The 18,860-nt window shown below is 42.9% G+C and overlaps 1 protein-coding gene across 1 annotated transcript in view; it reads left to right on the forward strand.

The window, feature by feature from the left end:
• LOC122808889 (protein bicaudal D homolog 2-like) overlaps positions 1–18,860 on the forward strand; it is a gene marked incomplete in the record, with an annotated part of 766,930 nt that overhangs the window by 488,824 nt on the left and 259,246 nt on the right. Inside the window, 1 exon segment of the mRNA XM_044080002.1 lies at positions 13,384–13,535. Coding sequence (XP_043935937.1) covers positions 13,384–13,535 — 152 coding nt within the window.

Below are 18,860 nucleotides of genomic sequence, written 5' to 3' on the forward strand. Positions count from 1 at the left end.
AACTACCCAGAAATGACGTTGGATAGTAATCAGACTACCGGAGTACATAAAAAACGCAAAGAAAATGACAGAGAAAGGCAGTCGAGATCCAAAACCGACGAAGCTTCTCCTAAGCTAGTCGCCGGTACTCAGTGAGGCGCTTTAGCAGCCCCCGATACCCGCTACCTTCGAGTTGCAGGCCTCTACTGACACCCATGTGGAGTCCGGCATGCCACAAGATACTCAAGGTATTGGACCAACGGATATATCTCCCTCGGTTGGTTCCGGAGCCGCTGAGCAGGCACCGGCTTCTGAGGGTGTATTTAGACCTCAACATTTGTATATCAAACCGAAAGCTGCAAAACCAAAGACAAAAGCAACTTCTAAAACTAAAAAGCTGACGTATGAGCCACATGCACAGGCCTCTATGCCTAAAAAACAGATTATCAAAATGGCTGAAGACCTTATTACCTTGATCAGGGGTACCCATCCCCCTCCTGATAAGAGGCCTAGGCAAGACACTGATTATGAATTTTCAGATCAGGTTTCTATTTCTTCTGATTCCTCTTCTGAACAGGAATTATCTATACCTCCCTATGAGGATTCTGATGCTGAGGAGTCCATTCCATCTGCATCTCCTCCTGAGGATTATTCATTTGGAGAAACCTTGCATACTTTGAGGGAGCATTTTCACTGGGAGAGTCAAGACTTCTCAGAATCAAAAAAGAGGCTCAGGGATTTCCTTCTTCCGCAGCACACGTCTTTAGCCATTCCCCCTGTTTTAGACATTGTGGATGATGTGTTTTCGGAGTCGAGCTTGACCCCTGACTCCTTACCTCCGGCTCCCAGTAAGCCTGACCGATACTACAGGGTCCCTGACTCACATATTTTTATTTAGAAACCCTGCTGCTGATCCTGAAACTATTTCACAGGGTCCAAAGGGAGTTAAGGCCTCAACAGCAAAAAATCCTACCCCCTCTGACAGAGATTCAAGGACACTGGACAGATGGGGAAAAAAGGTTTATACATCTGCAACCATGGCAATCAGGGCCTTAAACTGTCAATTTCATATGCTTAAGTACCAACATGTTATGGGATTGCTTAAACAGAAAATTATGTTGTTTTCGGAATGTGCAGAAAGTAAAGAATTGCAGGAATTAGTGCATGCAGCTGAACAAGTTGGAAAGCATACTTTGCAATGAGGTTTTGATTCCTTAGAGGCATCCTGCAGGGCCGAAGTTACTGGATCTGTGATTAGGAGGCATGCCTGGTTAAAGGAACAGAATTTGCCTGATCATGTTAAAGCAAAATTGCTAGATGCACCTTTACAGCATGATTCTCTGAGTTTCATCGTTTTTCACTGTTGCAGTCATTACACTTGGGTTATCCTGCTGGCAGGCTACCCGCAGTCGGCCTGAAATCCAAAGTCCTGGTCCGGCGTCTGTTGCTGTCGCCTCTTCCCTGATGTCAGTGCGCCAGGGGTATATAAGATGCAGCAGACGCCATTTTCTTCAGTCTTTCTTGCCGCGTGGTGCCCGAAGCAAAAGCAGTTCGCAAGTGCCGGTCGGCAGACTCCTGAGATTTTCTAAATTGAATTTCAGATCCGAAGTCTTCATTAAAGCTAAGTACCCCACTGGGGAAACTTTTTTCTTGCTCTAGACCGATGTCAGAAAAAGTTAACAATTGTATTTCTTGTGGGAAGCAAATACCTCATAAGGATTTTCATTCTTACTGTATTCCTTGCCTAGGCCCTGACCACGACATTGCTAGTTGTCGGTTTTGTGCTGGATTTAACCAACGCACTATTAAGCATCAGTACGATTTTGCATTTCATTACTTTGGCCGAAGGTTTAACTATATAATGCCGTCGGAACAGCCGACTGGAGTTCATAAAAAGCGCAAGGAAAAAGAAAAGGACAGGCATCCGAGGTCCAAAACCGATGATGAAGCCTCTTCTAGGCCAGTCGCCAGTTCTCAGTGAGGCACTTTCGCAGCCCCTGACACCTACTATCTCAGAGCCACAGGCCACCACCGACTCCCACGTGGAGACAACTAGGCCTTTGGATGGGCCTTCGGAAATTAATCCCTCAGATGGGTCCAGAGCCGCTGAGCAGCTTTATATCAAGCCAACCTCAGCATCAAAGACTAAACCAGCTTTAAAGACAAGGAAACAAGTACAGCATTCTCCAGGACAGACTTCCATGCCTAAGAAACAGATGCTCAAAATGGCCGAAGACCTAATTACTCTGATCAGGGGTTCCTATCCCCCTCCTGATAAGAGGCCTAGGCAAGACACTGAATATGATTCCTCTGATCAGGTTTCCATTTCCTCTGACTCCTCTTCTGAACATGGATACTCTCTTCCTCTCTTTGAGGATTCTGATGCTGAAGAATCTATTCCTTCAGCCTCTCCTCCTGAGGATTATTCCTTTGGGGAAACCCTGCATACCATGAGGGAGCATTTCCACTGGGAGAGCCAAGATTCCTCAGAATCTAAGAAAAGGCTCAGAGACTTTCTTCTGCTGCCTCAGCACAGACCTCTTGCTATTCCTCCTGTTCTAGACATTGTAGATGTATTTTCAGAGTCCGGCCTGTCTCCCGACTCTTTATCTCCTGCACCTGTTAAGCCAGACAGATACTACAGGGTTCCAGATTCTCATAAATTTCTATATAAAAACCCTGCTGCTGACCCAAAAACTATATCTCGGGGTCCCAAAGGGGGTCAAGGCCTCTACTGCAAAAAACCCTGTCCCCTCAGATAGGGATTCTACGGCACTGGACAGATGGGGGGAAAAAGTTTGCACTTCTGCTACCTTGGCTGTAAGGGCTTTAAATTCAGTTTCATATGTTTAAATATCAGCAATACTTAATGTCACTGCTAAAACAGAAAATGCTGACAAATTCTGAAGGTTCTGAGAACAAGGAAATGCAGGATTTATTGCATGCAGCTGAACAAGTGGGAAAGCATACTTTGCAATGTGGTTTTGATTCACTGGAGGCCTCTTGCAGGGCCGCTGTTACAGGTTCTGTCATTAGAAGACATGCTTGGTTAAAGGAACAGAATCTGCTTGATCATGTTAAAGCAAAATTATTAGATGCTCCATTACAGCATGATACTTTGTTTGGTGTTAAGGCAGAACAGGTGTTGAAGAAAATGGAGGATAAAGCTAAATCTATGCAGACAGTAAAGGATTTCTTACAGATACAGCCACCCAGATTTAGCAGGAACTGGCCTTCTAAGAATTGGTCCTTTCCAGTGTCAGACAGGCCACAAAGAGGCAGATGCAGACGCCCTAGAGGCAGACAACAGCCCCAGGGCTCATACAGGCCCAAACAATGGGGTGCTTCTACCTCCAAAAGCGGAGAAGACAAATCACAGCCATATAGGAAATGGTCCCAATGACTTCCCTCTGCCAATGCCAAGCACTTATCTTTTGGCAGCACCCTTGGGGGGAAAGCTAGCACTTTTTTCAGAAAATTGGCACATTATCACCCAGGACAAATGGGTCTTAAATATAATCTCTCGGGGCTACAGGTTCCACTTTCACACCCTTCCAAAGGCAAAAGGTATGCCAGACCTGCCACACAATCAATGGGCAGAGGCACAAAAACAAGTTTCATCTCTCATGGACATGAGGGCCATTCAGCCAGTACCACAACAAGAGCAGGGACAAGGATTTTACTCTAGACTTTTCTTAGTACCAAGAAAGGACAAAGCCTGGAGACCAATTCTGGACCTGTCTATTCTACTTTTCTGGACGTTCCCAAATTCAAAATGTTGACTCTACAGCAGCTTCTGCCCATGCTGGGCAAGAAGGCTTGGCTTGTAACTTTGGACCTCAAAGTGGCATACCTGCATGTCCCAATCAGACAATCTTGCAGAAGATACCTCAGATTCATAGCTGGCTCAATGCACTACCAATTCTCTGCACTGCCCTTTGGCTTATCTACTGCGCCCAGGGTCTTCACAAAATGCTTGGCACCAGTAATTGCATTTTGCAAACAGAGGAATTCAAATATATCCCTACTTGGATGACTGCCTTATTCAAGCAGAGACCAAAGACATTCTACTAAAGCATCTGGCGTTTGTAAAAAGATTACTAATTTGCCTAGGGTACACAGTAAACGAAAAGAAATCAAAACTAGTACCTTCTCAAGCGATAATATTCGTGGGTGCAAGCTTAAATACAACTGCCCAGATGGCTTATCTCACGCCAGACAAACAAAGGCAACTGACTTCTTACTTCAAAAGCATGGCAACAAAGACCCAGTTATCTGCAAGAAAAGTTCTGCAGGCTCTGGTCTACATGGCATCCTGCATTCTGCTTATTCCATATGCAAGACTGCATATGAGGAAGCTTACAGTGGTATCTAAAAAGTGTTTGGACTCAACATTGCCGCAGTCTGAAATCATTACTTTCACTCATTACCTGCCTGTAACAGGAGTTTCGATGGGCACAGGCCTGTCACCACAACAAGGGACAGCCATTCACTTTACCCACAGCCAGGCAAACACTAACAGATGCATCAGATTATGCCTGGGGGCCCACATGGCAGGAAAATGCATTCAGGGCACATGGCCCGCAAACCAAAGGCGTCTTCACATCAATCAAAGATGCTAGCTGTACAAAATGCCCTGACAGCCTTCAAGGAACTACTTCATCCAGGACAACTGCTGATAAAGACTGACAATACTACAGTTATGTGGTACATAAGCAAGCAGGGAGGCACACATTCTTACCCCCTCTGCAGACAAGCCATGATTTTGTGGAACACAGCTTTGACTTATCAAGTTCACCTTCAAGCACAATTCCTGCCAGGAAAAACAAATACTCTGGCAGACGAACTAAGCAGAAACCTAATGGATCCTCACGATTGGAAACTAGATCCACAAATCGTCAGCATGATAACAAGGAAATGGGGATGCCCAGACATAGATCTATTTGCCTCCCCTCACAACTGCCAACTACAGAGATTCTGCACAAGGGCTTATCACAAACAAGCATGGAAAGTGGATGCTTTGTCATTCAGCTGGAGAAACCTTACAGTATATGCCTTTCCTCCACTGCCTCTCCTCCCCAAGGTACTCCTAAAGGTCAGACAAGAGAAGCCACAAATGATGCTGATTGCCCCAGATTGGCTGCGCCAGCACTGGTACCCAATCCTAAAGAGCTTGTCTCAGGGCCCAGCCTGGATATTGCCTCAAATTCCTCATTTACTGACCCAACAAAACAGATCCTGCACAGCCAATTCAGAACCCTAAATATGGCTGCATGGTGGATAGTGTAACCATTCAGAATACACCTCTCTCTAAAGCGGTTATGGATGTTATTTTGGAGGCCAGGAGGCCCAGCACCAGAAAATCTTATGCAGAAAAATGGAAGAGATTATGTGCTTGGAACCAGGCACAAGGAATTGACACTCTTGTACCAAATATTCCTCGGATTTTACAATACCTCACTGAGATGCTGGACAAAGGCCTATCCTTCTTATCAATTAAGATCCATGCCTCTGCCATTTCAGCTCATTACAATACAGACCCACCTATTTTTTCACATCCATTGCTTAGGCAGTACCTCAGAGGGGCCAAAAACATAAGACCTCCAAGGAGAGCACCAATACCTGCATGGGACCTCAATTTTATTTTGGAAAAACTCACACTGCCTCCTTTTGAGCCAGCCAATACAGCCGAGATAAAATTCCTATCATGGAAAACCGCTCTGCTCCTAGCAATAACTTCAGCAAGAAGAGTCTCAGAGTTGCAGGCATTAATGGCGGTGGAACCTTTTATTATCTTCCATCCGGACAGGGTTTCTCTAAGGACAAACCCAACATTTATGCCTAAGGTAGTGTCCAGTGTGGCTCTTAACCAAACCATTCATTTGCCTGCTTTTTATCCAAACCCACAGAACAAAGGGGAGAGACTTCTGCATTCTTTGGACATACACAGCTACGCTTCTACTTGGACAAAACTAAAGCTTTCAGAAAGACTGAGCAGCTTTTAGTGGCATATGCTGCAGGATCACAAGGAAAGGTTGTCTCAAAGCAGACTATTTTAAAATGGATAGGACACTACATTCATTTCTGCTATTCACAACATGACAAATTAGTGCCCAAGGGCATTAGACCACATTCGACCAGGGCAGCAACCTTCCTTAGAGGAGTACCAACCAAGGATATTTTGGAGGATGCAGCTTGGACTTCAATGCACACTTTTACAAAGCACTAGCACTTACCTCTTTACTCTAAATCCAGAGAAGGCTTTGCCACTGCAGTTCTGCAGGGCCTCATAGCCACTCCTATTTCTATTTAGACCCAGCCGCCCAAACTCAGCTTTGGGATTCAACCCAAGTGTAATGACTGCAACTGTGAAATACAATGAACATAGTACAGTTGCGTACCTACCATAAATGTAGATGTTAGAGTGTATTCACTGTTGCAGTCCAGGTTACCCACCCAGCATCCCCTTTTCTTTGCTGGGACTTATCTGTACTTTTCTTTTCTATACAACCTATGTGGTGTATTTGCTTGTAGATGAAGGTAAAGTTTATTTTAGTGCATGCTTTTTATAAGCAATGTTTTTAGCCTACCCTTTTGGGGGCACCTGACATCTGGGGCAAGAAAAACTGAAGAAAATGTCGTTGGCTGCATCTTGTATACCCCTGTTGCACTGACGTCAGGGAAGAGGCGACAGCAACCGACGCCAGACCAGGACTTTGGAATTCAGGCTGACTACGGGTAGCCTGCCAGCAGGATAACCCAAGTGTAATGACTGCAACAGTGAATACACTCTAACATCTACATTTATGGTAGGTACACAGCTGTACTTTTGGTATTAAGGCAGAAGAGGTTTTAAAGAAAATGGAAGATAAAGCTAAGTCTATGCAAACTGTTAAAGACTTCTTACAAGTGCAGCCACCAAGATTCAGTAGACAATGGCTTACAAAAAACTGGTCCTTTCCTGTGTCAGAGTTCAAAGGGGCAAATCCAGATGCCCGAAGGGTTCCAGATACCAGGTCAAGATTCATACAGGTCAAAGCAATGGGGCTCTTCCACCTCCAAATCTGGAGGAGATAAAGTGCAAACCTACAGAAAGCAATCCCAATGACTTCCCTCTGCCTACACCAAGCACTTATCTTTTGGCAGCACCCATAGGGGGAAAACTAGCACTTTTTGCTCAAAATTGGCAGTTAATATCGATTTTGAACACATACCTGGACATTCCAAAATTCAAAATGCTGACTTTGCAGCAGCGTCTGTCCATGCTGGGCAAGAATGCTTGGCTGGTGACTTTAGACCTAAAAGAAGCATACCTGCATGTCCCAGTAAGACAGTCATGCAGAAGATGCCTCAGATTCAAGGCTGGATTAATGCATTACCAGTTCTCTGCACTGCCCTTTGGCTTATCTACTGCACCCAGGGTCTTTACAAAGTGCCTGGCACCAGGAATTGCATTTTGCAGACAAAAAAGTGTACAAATATATCCTTACTTGGACGACTGTCTCATTCAAGCAGAGAACAAGGACACTCTTCTTCGACACCTGGCATTTGTGAAAAGGCTCCTAACATGCCTAGGGTACACAAACGAAAATAAATCACAACTGGTAATCTCTCAAAAGATAACATTCCTGGGTGCAAGCTTGAATACAACTGCCCAGATGGCTTACCTCATGCCAGACAAACAAAGGCAACTGACTACTTACTTCAAACTGATGGCAACCAATACCCATTTATCTGCAAGACAAATTCTGCAGGCTCTGGGCTTCATGGCATCCTGCATCCTACAAATTCCATATGCAAGACTGCATATGAGGAAACTTCAATGGTACCTAAAAAGTTTATGGAGTCAACATTCTCACAGTCTGGAAGCAATGATTCCTCTCATTCCCTGCCTAAAACAGGGGTTTCTATGGTGGGCAAAGGCATGTCACCAAAACATGGAATGGGCCTTCACTCTTCCCCCCTGCCAGCCAAACCTTAACAGACGCATCAGATTATGCCTGGGGGCCCAATGGCAGGAAGATGCATTCAGGGCATATGGACTCCAAAACAAATGCATCTGCATATCAACCAGAAAGAGATGCTAGCTGTTCAAAATGCCCTAACAGCCTTCAAGGACTTACTTCATCCAGGACAACTACTGATAAAGATGGACAACACCACAGTCGTGGTATATAAACAAGCAAGGGGGCACACACTCATACCCCCTTTGCAGATTAGCCATGGCACTGTGGGACACAGCTTTGACCTTCCAAATACATCTTCAAGCTCAATTCCTGCCAGGAAAACAAAATACACTGGCAGACGATTTAAGCAGAAACCTTATAGATCCTCACGAGTGGAAACTAAATCCACAAGTCTTCAGCATGATAACAGAGAAATGGGGGAGCCCAGACATAGCTCTATTTGCCTCTCCTCAAAATTATCAATTGAAAAGATTCTGCACAAGGACTTATCACAGACAAGCATGGAAAGTGGACGCCCTATCCTTCAGTTGGAAAAACCTATCAGTTTATGCCTTTCCTCCTTTGCCTCTTCTCCCCAAGGTCCTCCTAAAAGTCAGACAAGAGAAAACAAAGATGATACTACCGGACTGGCCCCGCCAGTACTGGTACCCAGTCCTAAGGAACTTGTCTCAATACCCAGCTTGGACCTTGCCTCAAAGACCTCAACTACTGTCCCAGTAAAGCAATCAGATCCTGCACAATCAACTACAGACACTGAACCTGGCAGCATGGCTGATTATGTAGTTATACAAACAACACCTCTCAGTAAAGCTGTGATGGGTGTCATTTTGGAAGCCAGAAGGCCTAGTACTAGAAAATCTTACGCTGACAAATGGAAGAGATTCTGTGCTTGGAATCAAGCACAAGGAACTGATAAAGCAGAACCAAATATTCCTCAGCTATTACAATACTTAACTGAGATGCTTGACAAAGGCCTATCTTTCTCATCAATTAAAATCCATGCCTCTGCCATTTCGGCTCATTACAATACAGAGCCACCAATTTTTTCTCATCCTTTACTAAAGCAGTATCTTGGAGGAGCCAAAAATGTAAGGCCTCCTAGAAAATCACCATTACCTGCATGGGACCTCAATTATGTGTTGGAAAGGTTCACCCTGCACCCATTTAAACCAGCTGCTACTACTGATGTTATCATGGAAAACAGCTCTGCTACTAGTAATTACTTCAGCAAGAAGAGTATCAGAGCTACAGGCCGTCATGGCTGTAGAGCCTTTTATCATATTTTACCCAGACATGGTGTCTCTGAAGACAAATCCTACTTTTATGCCTAAGGTGGTTTCCAGTGTGGCTCTTAACCAAACAATTCATCTGCCAACCTTTTATCCAAATCCGCAGAACAAGGGGGAGAGAATTTTGCATTCCTTGGATGTACACAGGCAGCTAAGATTCTACTTGAGCAGGACTAAAGCTCCAAGAAAAACTGAGCAATTACTAGTGTCATATGCTGCAGGATCAGAAGGAAAGGCTATTACGAAGCAGACAATAAGCCACTGCATCTGTTTCTGCTACTTACACTATGGTAAACTTGTGCCCAAGGGCATTAGGTCTCATTCCACTAGAACTGCAGCTACTTCAGCAGCCTTTCTCAGAGTACCACCAACCGAAGACATTCTAGAGGCTGCTACTTGGACTTCTGTCCACACCTTTACAAAGCATTATCATTTGCCTCTCTACTCTAAGTCCAGGGCAGGCTTTGCCACTGCAGTGCTGCAGGGCCTTATAGCTGCACCTAATGCTGTTTAGCGCCAGCCTCCCAACCATAGCTTTGGGATTCTACCCAAATGTAATGACTGCAACAGTGAAACACGAAGAACATAGTATAGTTGTGTACACTTAGCATAAATGTAGATGTTTTAGTGTATTCACTGTTGCAGTCCAGGTTACACTCCCGCCATCCCCCTATGATTTTGGAGTTTATCTTTCCTATCTTCTACAATCTATGTGGTGTATTTGCTTGTAGATGAAGGTAAAGTTTATATTGATGCATGTACATATATATTTTTGCTACCTCTTTGAGGGCAGCTGACATCGGGGTCAAGACAAACTAAAGAAAATGGCGTTGGCTGCATGTTTTATACCCCTGACGTCATGGAAGAGAAGACAGCAACCGATGCAGGACCCAAGACTTTGGAATTCAGGCCGACTGAGGGCAACCTGCTAGCAGATTACCCAAATGTAATGACTGCAACAGTGAATACACTTTAACATCTACATTTATGTGTACACAACTGTACTTTATCCCACTCCACAAGGGGGGATCCACCTTGGACCCCGGGAACTATTGTCCCACCAGCCTGACGAGCCTGATCTGCAAAGCCATGGAACCCATTATTATGGAACTTGTTAACAAAGACATTGGCAACCTTCAAACACCCTGGACCCCACCCAGTTTGGTTTCGTGAAGGGCCGATCTTGTGTCCTCAACCTGGTTGACTTCTTTGAATCAGTCTCCAGAGCCGTGGACGAGGGTAAGACGGTCCACACAGCCTACCTGGACCTCGACAAGGCCTTCAACACCATCCCCCACTCTGGAATCATAGATAAACTTACTAAGCTGGGCATTAATCCCCAAGTCACTCGATGGGTCGCAAACTGGCTTACTGACAGAACCCACACTGTAAAAGTAACCGACTCCAGATCCTGCTCCAGACAAGTGGAGTACCACATGGTTCAGTCCTGGTACCACTCAAGTTTGGCATCTACTTTGAATTACAGGCCAACATCAAGGGACTCTGGCTAACAAAATTCGCAGATGATTGCAAATTGGGAGCCATTATTGAATCCCCAAGTGATGTGGATATTCTACAAAAGGGCCTTAGAGACAGATGCTTGGTGCCAGAGCCATGGGCTCAAGATCAGTGCCAAGAAATGTATAGTTATCCCCTTTGGGGAGAAACATGTACCCATGAATTACCACATAAGTGGCTGTACACTAAATACTGAAAGTGTGATAAGGGATGTAGAGACACAGGTGAACAGTAGTCTCACCTTTGATAATCACATTGCCACAACAGTTGGGAAATCCTATGTGGCACATCTCATCACTAAGGGCTTTTCATCCAGAAAAAAGGAGGTCATTGTCCCACTGTTACTCATCCTTCATTAGACCCATTATAGAGTACAATGCCCGTCTTGGTATGTACCTCACAAGACACCTGCAACAATTGGAAAGGCCGCAGAAATACCTCACTAATAAAATCACAGGCCTAAAGCAGATGCCTTATGCTGACAGTCTTTATAAAAAAAAATAAAAAAAAAAACTCCAGCTATACCCTGTTGCATATAGTCTACTCAGAGGCGATCTCTGCTTAACATACAAGGCCATATCAAACTCAGAGCTGTTGGGCATGCTACATTTAAAAACATCCCAGTCCCCCAGAGCCAATCGGTCTAGGGATCTAAACCTCGTCATCACAATGAACAAAACATGCTGGAGCGATAGGTTCCTGTCCCAGAGACTCCCCATACTCTGGAATAGACTGCCCATACATGTCAGAGTGCCTCTTTGGCCCTCTTCAAAAGGAACCTTTATGACTGGATGGGAGATAGGAAATTCACCCCGGGGATCACGTCAGTCGCCCTGCTAGATAGGGGACCAGGGAAGTAAATGTCCTGGGTAGAAATAGCCGGGGAACTGTTATGGCTAGACTTGTATAGGCCCTAGAGCCGATAGCCTAGTACCAACTTATGATCTTTCAAGACATGTCAGATGATCTGGCTTCAGCTTCCTTTGGTTAACAGTGATTTGAGTTTTGGTACCTGTAAGGTTTGTTTTATATCATCATACCCTAGTGATTCATAGTATGTACTGTGTGTAGGGAAGACGCTCAGCTTTTGTATACTGCTGGGTATGCAGTCCTTACCAGAATGTCCCATGTAGCTTTAAGCTACAGCAGCGGTGATGTAATGTGAACACGTACTGTTATAAGCTTGCTTACATAGCTCTACTTTGCTTGTATACTGTTAATTTTCTCAAAACTGTGTATCCTTATTTGAAATTGTACAGCTGGGCTAAGTGTTGCTGACAGCATGTACTGCTTGAGTGATTAAATGAGAAGTTTACAAAACTGACATTTATTATATCTTGTAAAATCCAGTTTAAGATGTACAATCTAATGAACATTGCCACAGTAAAGATTTGTTTATGCCAGTTTGGCATATGCACTTCATTAGCCATTAGTAACAGTTTATATGTATATGAATATTGGTTGAACTGTGAGGATAATAAAGGCTCAGAATAAAACCACTGGAAGTTCAGGAGGCAAACATCAAGATGCGCCGTAGCTGGGAATGTGGTGAACACTGTAGGGAACTGGGGCTGTGACCAATCTTGTGACTTTATGGGGATGATGGTTTAAAACCATCATTTTTAGTGTTCTTTTTGGTATAAGTGGTTGTTTGTTTAATTACGGCCTTAAACATCTACGCTCCTCTAACAAACTTCTGATCAACATTACTACACCTAAAAACACTGCAGGAGATGGCTTATTCTCCAACTCAGTTGGGAAACACTGGAACAATTTACCTGCTGATATCACATCCCTGACTTCTCTTCCTATTTTCAAGAAGAATCTCAAATTGTACCTTAATAACAAATGGCTCTGCCCCTGTATTAACCCTGACTAGCTAGCCCTTCTGTCTCCCATCTCCCTTTCCTTCTTCCCCTTCTCTACCCAATAACCCAATAAATGTTTTCTAAAGTTCCACAGCCACTCCTTAAGACAGGAAACTTACCCTCTGAACAAGTACTCAAAAGCTGCTTTTCTTTCCTCTCTTCTTAGGTGCATGTTTGCCTTCTTAAAACTAACTTTCTTAGCTCTATGAAAATCATCTAATCCTCTACTCATCCTATTATATCTCCAATACCTTTCCTATCTTTTCCCCTCCTCTTTCTCACTTATCCTTTCTTTTATTCTAAGTACATCTAAAATATTGTTTCTCTGCTCATCTCAATTTTATCGTTTTTAGTTTTTTATTATATTTTTTATATCTGCATGCTGATTTGGACTGTCTTAAATTTTAGGTTGACTGATTTCCTACTTTGTAATAAAATTTGGAGCTTTTCTCCCCGGGCCTCTACTGAAAATGGACATATATCCAGTTAGGCTAGCCCGGTCAACAAATGTAAAATAAAATAAAAATAAATAAATAAATTAATGTATGTTCAGAGGAGACTTGCAATTAATGAGTTGCTTTAGCATGGGTTTTAGAATTCCATTTATATACATTTTTAAATGGCAGTGTGACCAAATAGCTCTTGCAAGTGTTCATTACACTGTATAGTACACATTGCATATATTTCTAGATTGTTTTCTATTTTGCAGTTTAACTACAATTAATATGCTTTTTAAGTTAATCTGCATATTTTTTTTCCTAGACTGCTGAAGTTGCACTGTCAAACCTAAAGAGCAAGTATGATAATGAAAAGGCCTTAGTAACTGAAACAATGGTGAAGCTTAGAAATGAACTGAAAGCACTGAAGGAGGATGCTGCTGCTTTTTCATCTTTGCGGGCTGTATTTGCTAGTAGGTAAGAAATGCTTTTTTTGTAAAAATGTCTCTAGCCCTGTGATGGGAAAAATGTTGCTTATTTCAAAGTAACCTGCAGTTTTAAAGCTTTAAGAATGCAAGCATTGATTTAAAGTACAGCACTGTTCAGTGTCTGTAGTCTTATAATTCACTGCTTTGACGGTTGAGTTACATTTAAGTGACCCTTATTTTGGGGGATAGTGTCCCATTCAGCCCAGCAGCCTTTCCTATGTGGGAGGTCTGCCCCTCGCACCTGCTTCATCTTAATGTAGTATACCTACACCAAGATGTGCATCAGTTACCAAATGTGAGATGACCAGCTTTAAGGAATACAGTAGTCTGTGTTCCAACCCCCCTCCCTTTCATCTGAACTAATAAGTTAACTAAAACAAGTAAGATACTAAGATTCTTCATATAAAAACACTGAAGATTAGTTATGCAGCATGTAGGACAGAGGAGCTGGTTTTATGCATAATTCTTGGAACATGTCTAATCTGTTTTCTTAGTGTACTTTTATGTGCCAGCATGCAGTACTAATCAACAAACTACCCCAGGACTCTTGTGATTAGAATGTGCTGAAATCCTCAAGGCAACTGCAATGGCTTAGAGGGGTACCATTTTAGTTGATTCTTCAACAGTCTGCCTTGCTCCAATGTGTTTCAGCTGTAGTTATTAGCCATGCCAGGGTTGTGGTGGGTGGGATATTTTAACCAGCTTTTTCTGTTGCAATAAAAAGAGAGCAAAAGCAGTATACCAGAGATGAGATTGGCCCCTCTTAACTGGGAGAAAAATTATTTTAGCAAGTCTCTCTAATCCTCCAAAGGTTAAGCTCTATTATAAGTTCTTCAAGCAGAGTAGTTGGTTGGGAGTCTGACTTTTCAGCCCTTTGTAGAGAGAATGGAGTATGTCCTGTAAGAAAAATTATTTAATTCTCCAGTTATGCTGTATCTTGTACCTGTGGAAAAAAATTTTTAGACTAGTCTCAGGAAATCTCAAGGATGCTGTTCTTTCAAACCCTTTCTTGTCCAGTTGTGAAAGGCAGTGGACCTGTGAGGTTTAGGCCAGTTCAGTTTATTAAATTTATTAGGCTCTCATTTAACCCAGGGAAGTAGCTATGCAGTCTCAAAAAAAAAAAAAAAAACACACTGACACTGATCTTTAAAATGCTTTAATCAGTCTCAGCTGTGGATAATCATAAGTCATTCAAGCGCTGCTCAGTGTAAGAGCCGTTTTGTAGTGTGCATTATTTATTGCTTAGACTGGGGGTGTGTCCTGGACTGCCAGTCATTCGTTTAGGGTGGGTGTGTAAATAGATGTGGCCTTTATGTATTTGTGACATGTAGTTGGTGTGCCTTGGGATCCCCTTACAAGTTCTAAATTCGATTATCAGTTAATCAGTTCCCATTTATTCAAAAGTCAAGTTATGTAACAACACTAGAAATGGCTATTAAAACTTTATGATCCATTATACACCGATTTTTTAGCGGTGTTTTTGCATTTCTTCATCAGGAATGCTTCTCCATACATCAGATGCCCTATAACTTTTAAAGACTTTACAATGCGCGTTTGCTGTAAAATGGGGGTTGTTTTTGGTTCAGCAGATCGGGTAAGATTGTCTAAACTGAGCTGGTGTTAACATGAGTCTTGGGGATCTCTAAGTGTTTTTTAAAAAAGAATGAAACCAGGGGCTCTTCTTAATAACACAGATTTTTCTTAAGGGTTCAGCTTGTTTTTCTTTTTCGGAGTATTCAAAAAAGCTATCCAGTGGCAGGAGTTAAAGGACCATTCACTATGAAGGGACAATGGTGGTGCAAAAGGCAGGAAAAAATAGAGTTCGTGGAGAAGGGTGCGCTATACGGAGTTAATTCCCAAGTGAATTCCATTAATGCAATCGTAAGAAAGATCTGAAGATGTCAAATATCTTCCTACGTGTCTGAATCCATGAGTGGGGAAATTTAAGTAAAAGGGTGGGGGGGGGGGGTTGTACTGTAGATGGTCCCTCTCTGCTGCCAGTTTAAAAACTGCTGATATCTACTTAATATGTTAGCCTCAAAGCATCCCTAGTGTTTTTTTTTTTTTTTTGTTTTGTTTTTTTTTTTTAACAAGGAAACTGGAGGCTTTTTTTATTAATGAAAATTTTACTTAAGTGTCGAGCTACTTTGTAAGTTTGGAGTCCTATATGGACCTGGTTTTTAATGTGGGCGTTAAGCGCGACAATTTTAAAAACCTTAACCAATGATGGGAACCAGCGCATCCACACCTAGGGAAAAGGCTTCAGTTTATGCAATAAATCCCCTTGCTAATAGAATTATTGCAATTGAAAGAAAGTACAGAAATTGTCTCTTGCCTCTCTAAAAGTGCCTAACCATTTGACTGGGAAATAAAAGCAGAGGGGGGGGTGCTGTGAAGGTTCCCTCTCTTTTGCTAGTGCCTAAATTGTTGCAATCTGCTTAAGAAAGGTTAGATGAGTGCATGCTTATTGGGGGGGGGGTTCAAAAAAGAAAACATAGGCTCCTTTTTTTCTAAAAACTGGAAATTTTCTTTGAGGGTCAAGCCTATTTTTGAAGTTTGGAGTACGAGTTTATAAATTGGGTTGGGATACTGGTGCTGAGCACACTCAGTCTTAAAACACTAACCTATGGTGGGAATCAGAATCCCGGACAGTATGGAAGTGGGGCCAGTACCAAAACCGTGAGTTAGCAGAGAAGGGAGCGGTGTTCAGTGTAAACAAATGCTTAGCTAGACTGATGCATGGTCAGCAAGAATAAGCCAGATTAACCAGATTACCAAGACTGACCAATTGTCACTTTCTTATTTATGGAAACAAACGCCTTAATATGTGAGCAGGGTAATTCAAATCGGGGGCGGGGGGGGGGGGCTGTACACATTCCCACTGGGCTGCCAGTGTACCGTCTGATGCGATCTGCTCAAGGAGGACTATTTAATGCATGAATCAGTAATTAAAATTGGAACAAGGAGTGGAACGCTACCCCCTTGCCAGAGCCTTAGATTATATTAACTAATGTTCAGGGTCCAGGGTGTGTTTTGACCAAATTTAAAGCCACACTTTTTGGAGCTTAAGGTCGGGCAAGCCAGTATATTCTTACTGGCAAGGAGAATTTAGTTTTAGTTTTAGAATAGATTAATTTGTTAGTGGTTAAACGTTGCCCAAAGTACTGATGATGGTAAGAGGGTAGTGAAAATCTAAGGAATAGCGTGTGGGCTTTCCAGTGGTGATCTCTAAACTTGCAGAAAAAAAGGCCACTCAGTAAAAAGCGGGTAGTCCTGGTGGGGAGCTTATGGGGATAAACATAAACTATACAGCAGCAGTTACAGATGTAGCAACAATTGAGAGAAATGTACATTTTACATGGTTAGGTTTACATCATGGTGGAATTGCTGTGGGGTAATTAGTTAGGGAAGGAGAGGTAGAAGTAAGAAGTGTTGGAGTTGAGAGAGAATAAGGCTAGAGGTTGAGAGGTCCTTGGGTGATGTAGCCCGCTGTGTGGCAAAGTACAGTGTTAATTTAGGATGGAGGAATTAAGTTCAGCTCTGAAGGTGGGCAGTGGAGATTGTAGTTCGTTTAGGTGAGGGAAGGGGTGGATTCCCATAGTTTAGGGGCAAGAATGAAGAAAGTGTTGCAGTGTAGCCTGGTTTGTGGGGTTGGAGTGGGGAAGAACTGTTCAGTAGTAGTAGTATCTGAGGTTGTAGTGTATGTGTGTTAGATATGAAGTTTGATAGCTAGTGGAGGTAATGAGTTGGGTTGAAGACGTTTGAATATAAATAAGCCTAGATGCAGATCTGTCCTGTGCTGCACTGGAAACCATCTGGATTTTTTGAGGGTGAGGCAGCATGGACATTCGTGCAAGGGTGAGTTAGTGATTAAGCTGCAGATTCTGTTTTTGGTGGTGTGTAGTGTGGAGGAGTTTTTTCCTGTGACTGTGGTTATTGTGGGTAGGCCATGTTCAAGTTGGGCCAGAAGGACTCTCCTTTGCTTATAGCTGCCTTGGCTGGGTTGGATAGATGGAATAAGGTATTCTTTACCCAGAAAATAAGTTAGTTGACTTTTGCCCTTGGTTTCTCAATGTAAGTATGGAATATTAGTGATTGGTCTAGCTGGTGTTACGCACACATTAGTGATATTGTGTGACTCTGGTAATCAAAGTTTTTAGGTGGTGCTAAATAGTAAGCTTTTTATTTTTGTGGCTAAAATTAGAACCAGTGTTGTCTGTTTTAGTCTTTTTCAAACATATGAGTTGTCTGATCCGACCTCCGCACCATCTCTGAAGCTTCAAATCCAGACCTCTGACTCCTCCCCTACCCATAATTCCCTGCTTTCCACCTTAGCTATTCCGATAATATTTACTGCCTGAAGACATCAGACATGTGAAACAGCTTTCCTCAGTGCATTGTATCTTTTTTGGATATAGCGGATCTCCTCCTACCCAGAGAATTTTCTCTCTATTTTTACTAAAGCTGCTTGAGTCATCCAGCCAGTCCCCCAAAACCAGTTAGAATCCAGAGCTTATTCAAAGTTCTTTCTAGTACCAAAGAAAACTGGGAAATTCAGGCCCATTCTTGATTGGTCATCTAAACCAATTTATGAAACGGTCAAAAATCTGTGGTCACAATTTGGTCTATTTTTCTTCTGCTGAGAAAGGACGATTGGATGTGCTCCACAGATCTCCAGGATGTCTGTAACATGAAGATGATAAAGCGATCCAAGAGATTTCTCTGTTTCCAGCAGGGAGCCAATTATTACCTATTCCAAGCACTGCCTTAAGATCTCACCACAGCCCCCATTATGTTCACAACAGTCATGGTGGTGGTAGCAGCGCATCTGCTGGGGATTCTAGTTTTCCTGTATCTCAGTGATTGTCTCCTAACTGCTACCTCCCAGCATCTACTGCTGCGCCACCTGGAAAAGGTGCTTCAATTGTTACTAGACTTTGGTAGATTCATAGTTATCCCCAAGTGCCACTTGACTGCAGCCCAGAATATAGAGTTTATAGGATGCAACGTAGATACAAACCTTCAGATAGTCATCCAAGAGTTTTGTCACTTCATCTTACAACCATGCAGATCTTCTCTAGCAGTGACAGGTGATGTAGGATAGCTCTGCTTCTTTTAGGTCTCATGGTGTCCACAATTCTGATGGTTCGTCTAGCCAGTTACTATACAAGTACTGCAGTAGACTTTAGTGCAATGGTCTCATTCCATTAATCCATTCCATGCAAGGATCTGAATTACTCAAGTTTGCAAACACATTGCTTGGTGGGTGACATCTCCAACAGTAACCGGTGAGTGCCCTTTCCAGTCAGATCCA

Source organism: Protopterus annectens, chromosome 8.part0 (genome assembly GCF_019279795.1).
Source record: "Protopterus annectens isolate FY-2018-M chromosome 8.part0, PAN1.0, whole genome shotgun sequence".
NCBI lineage: Eukaryota > Metazoa > Chordata > Ceratodontiformes > Protopteridae > Protopterus > Protopterus annectens.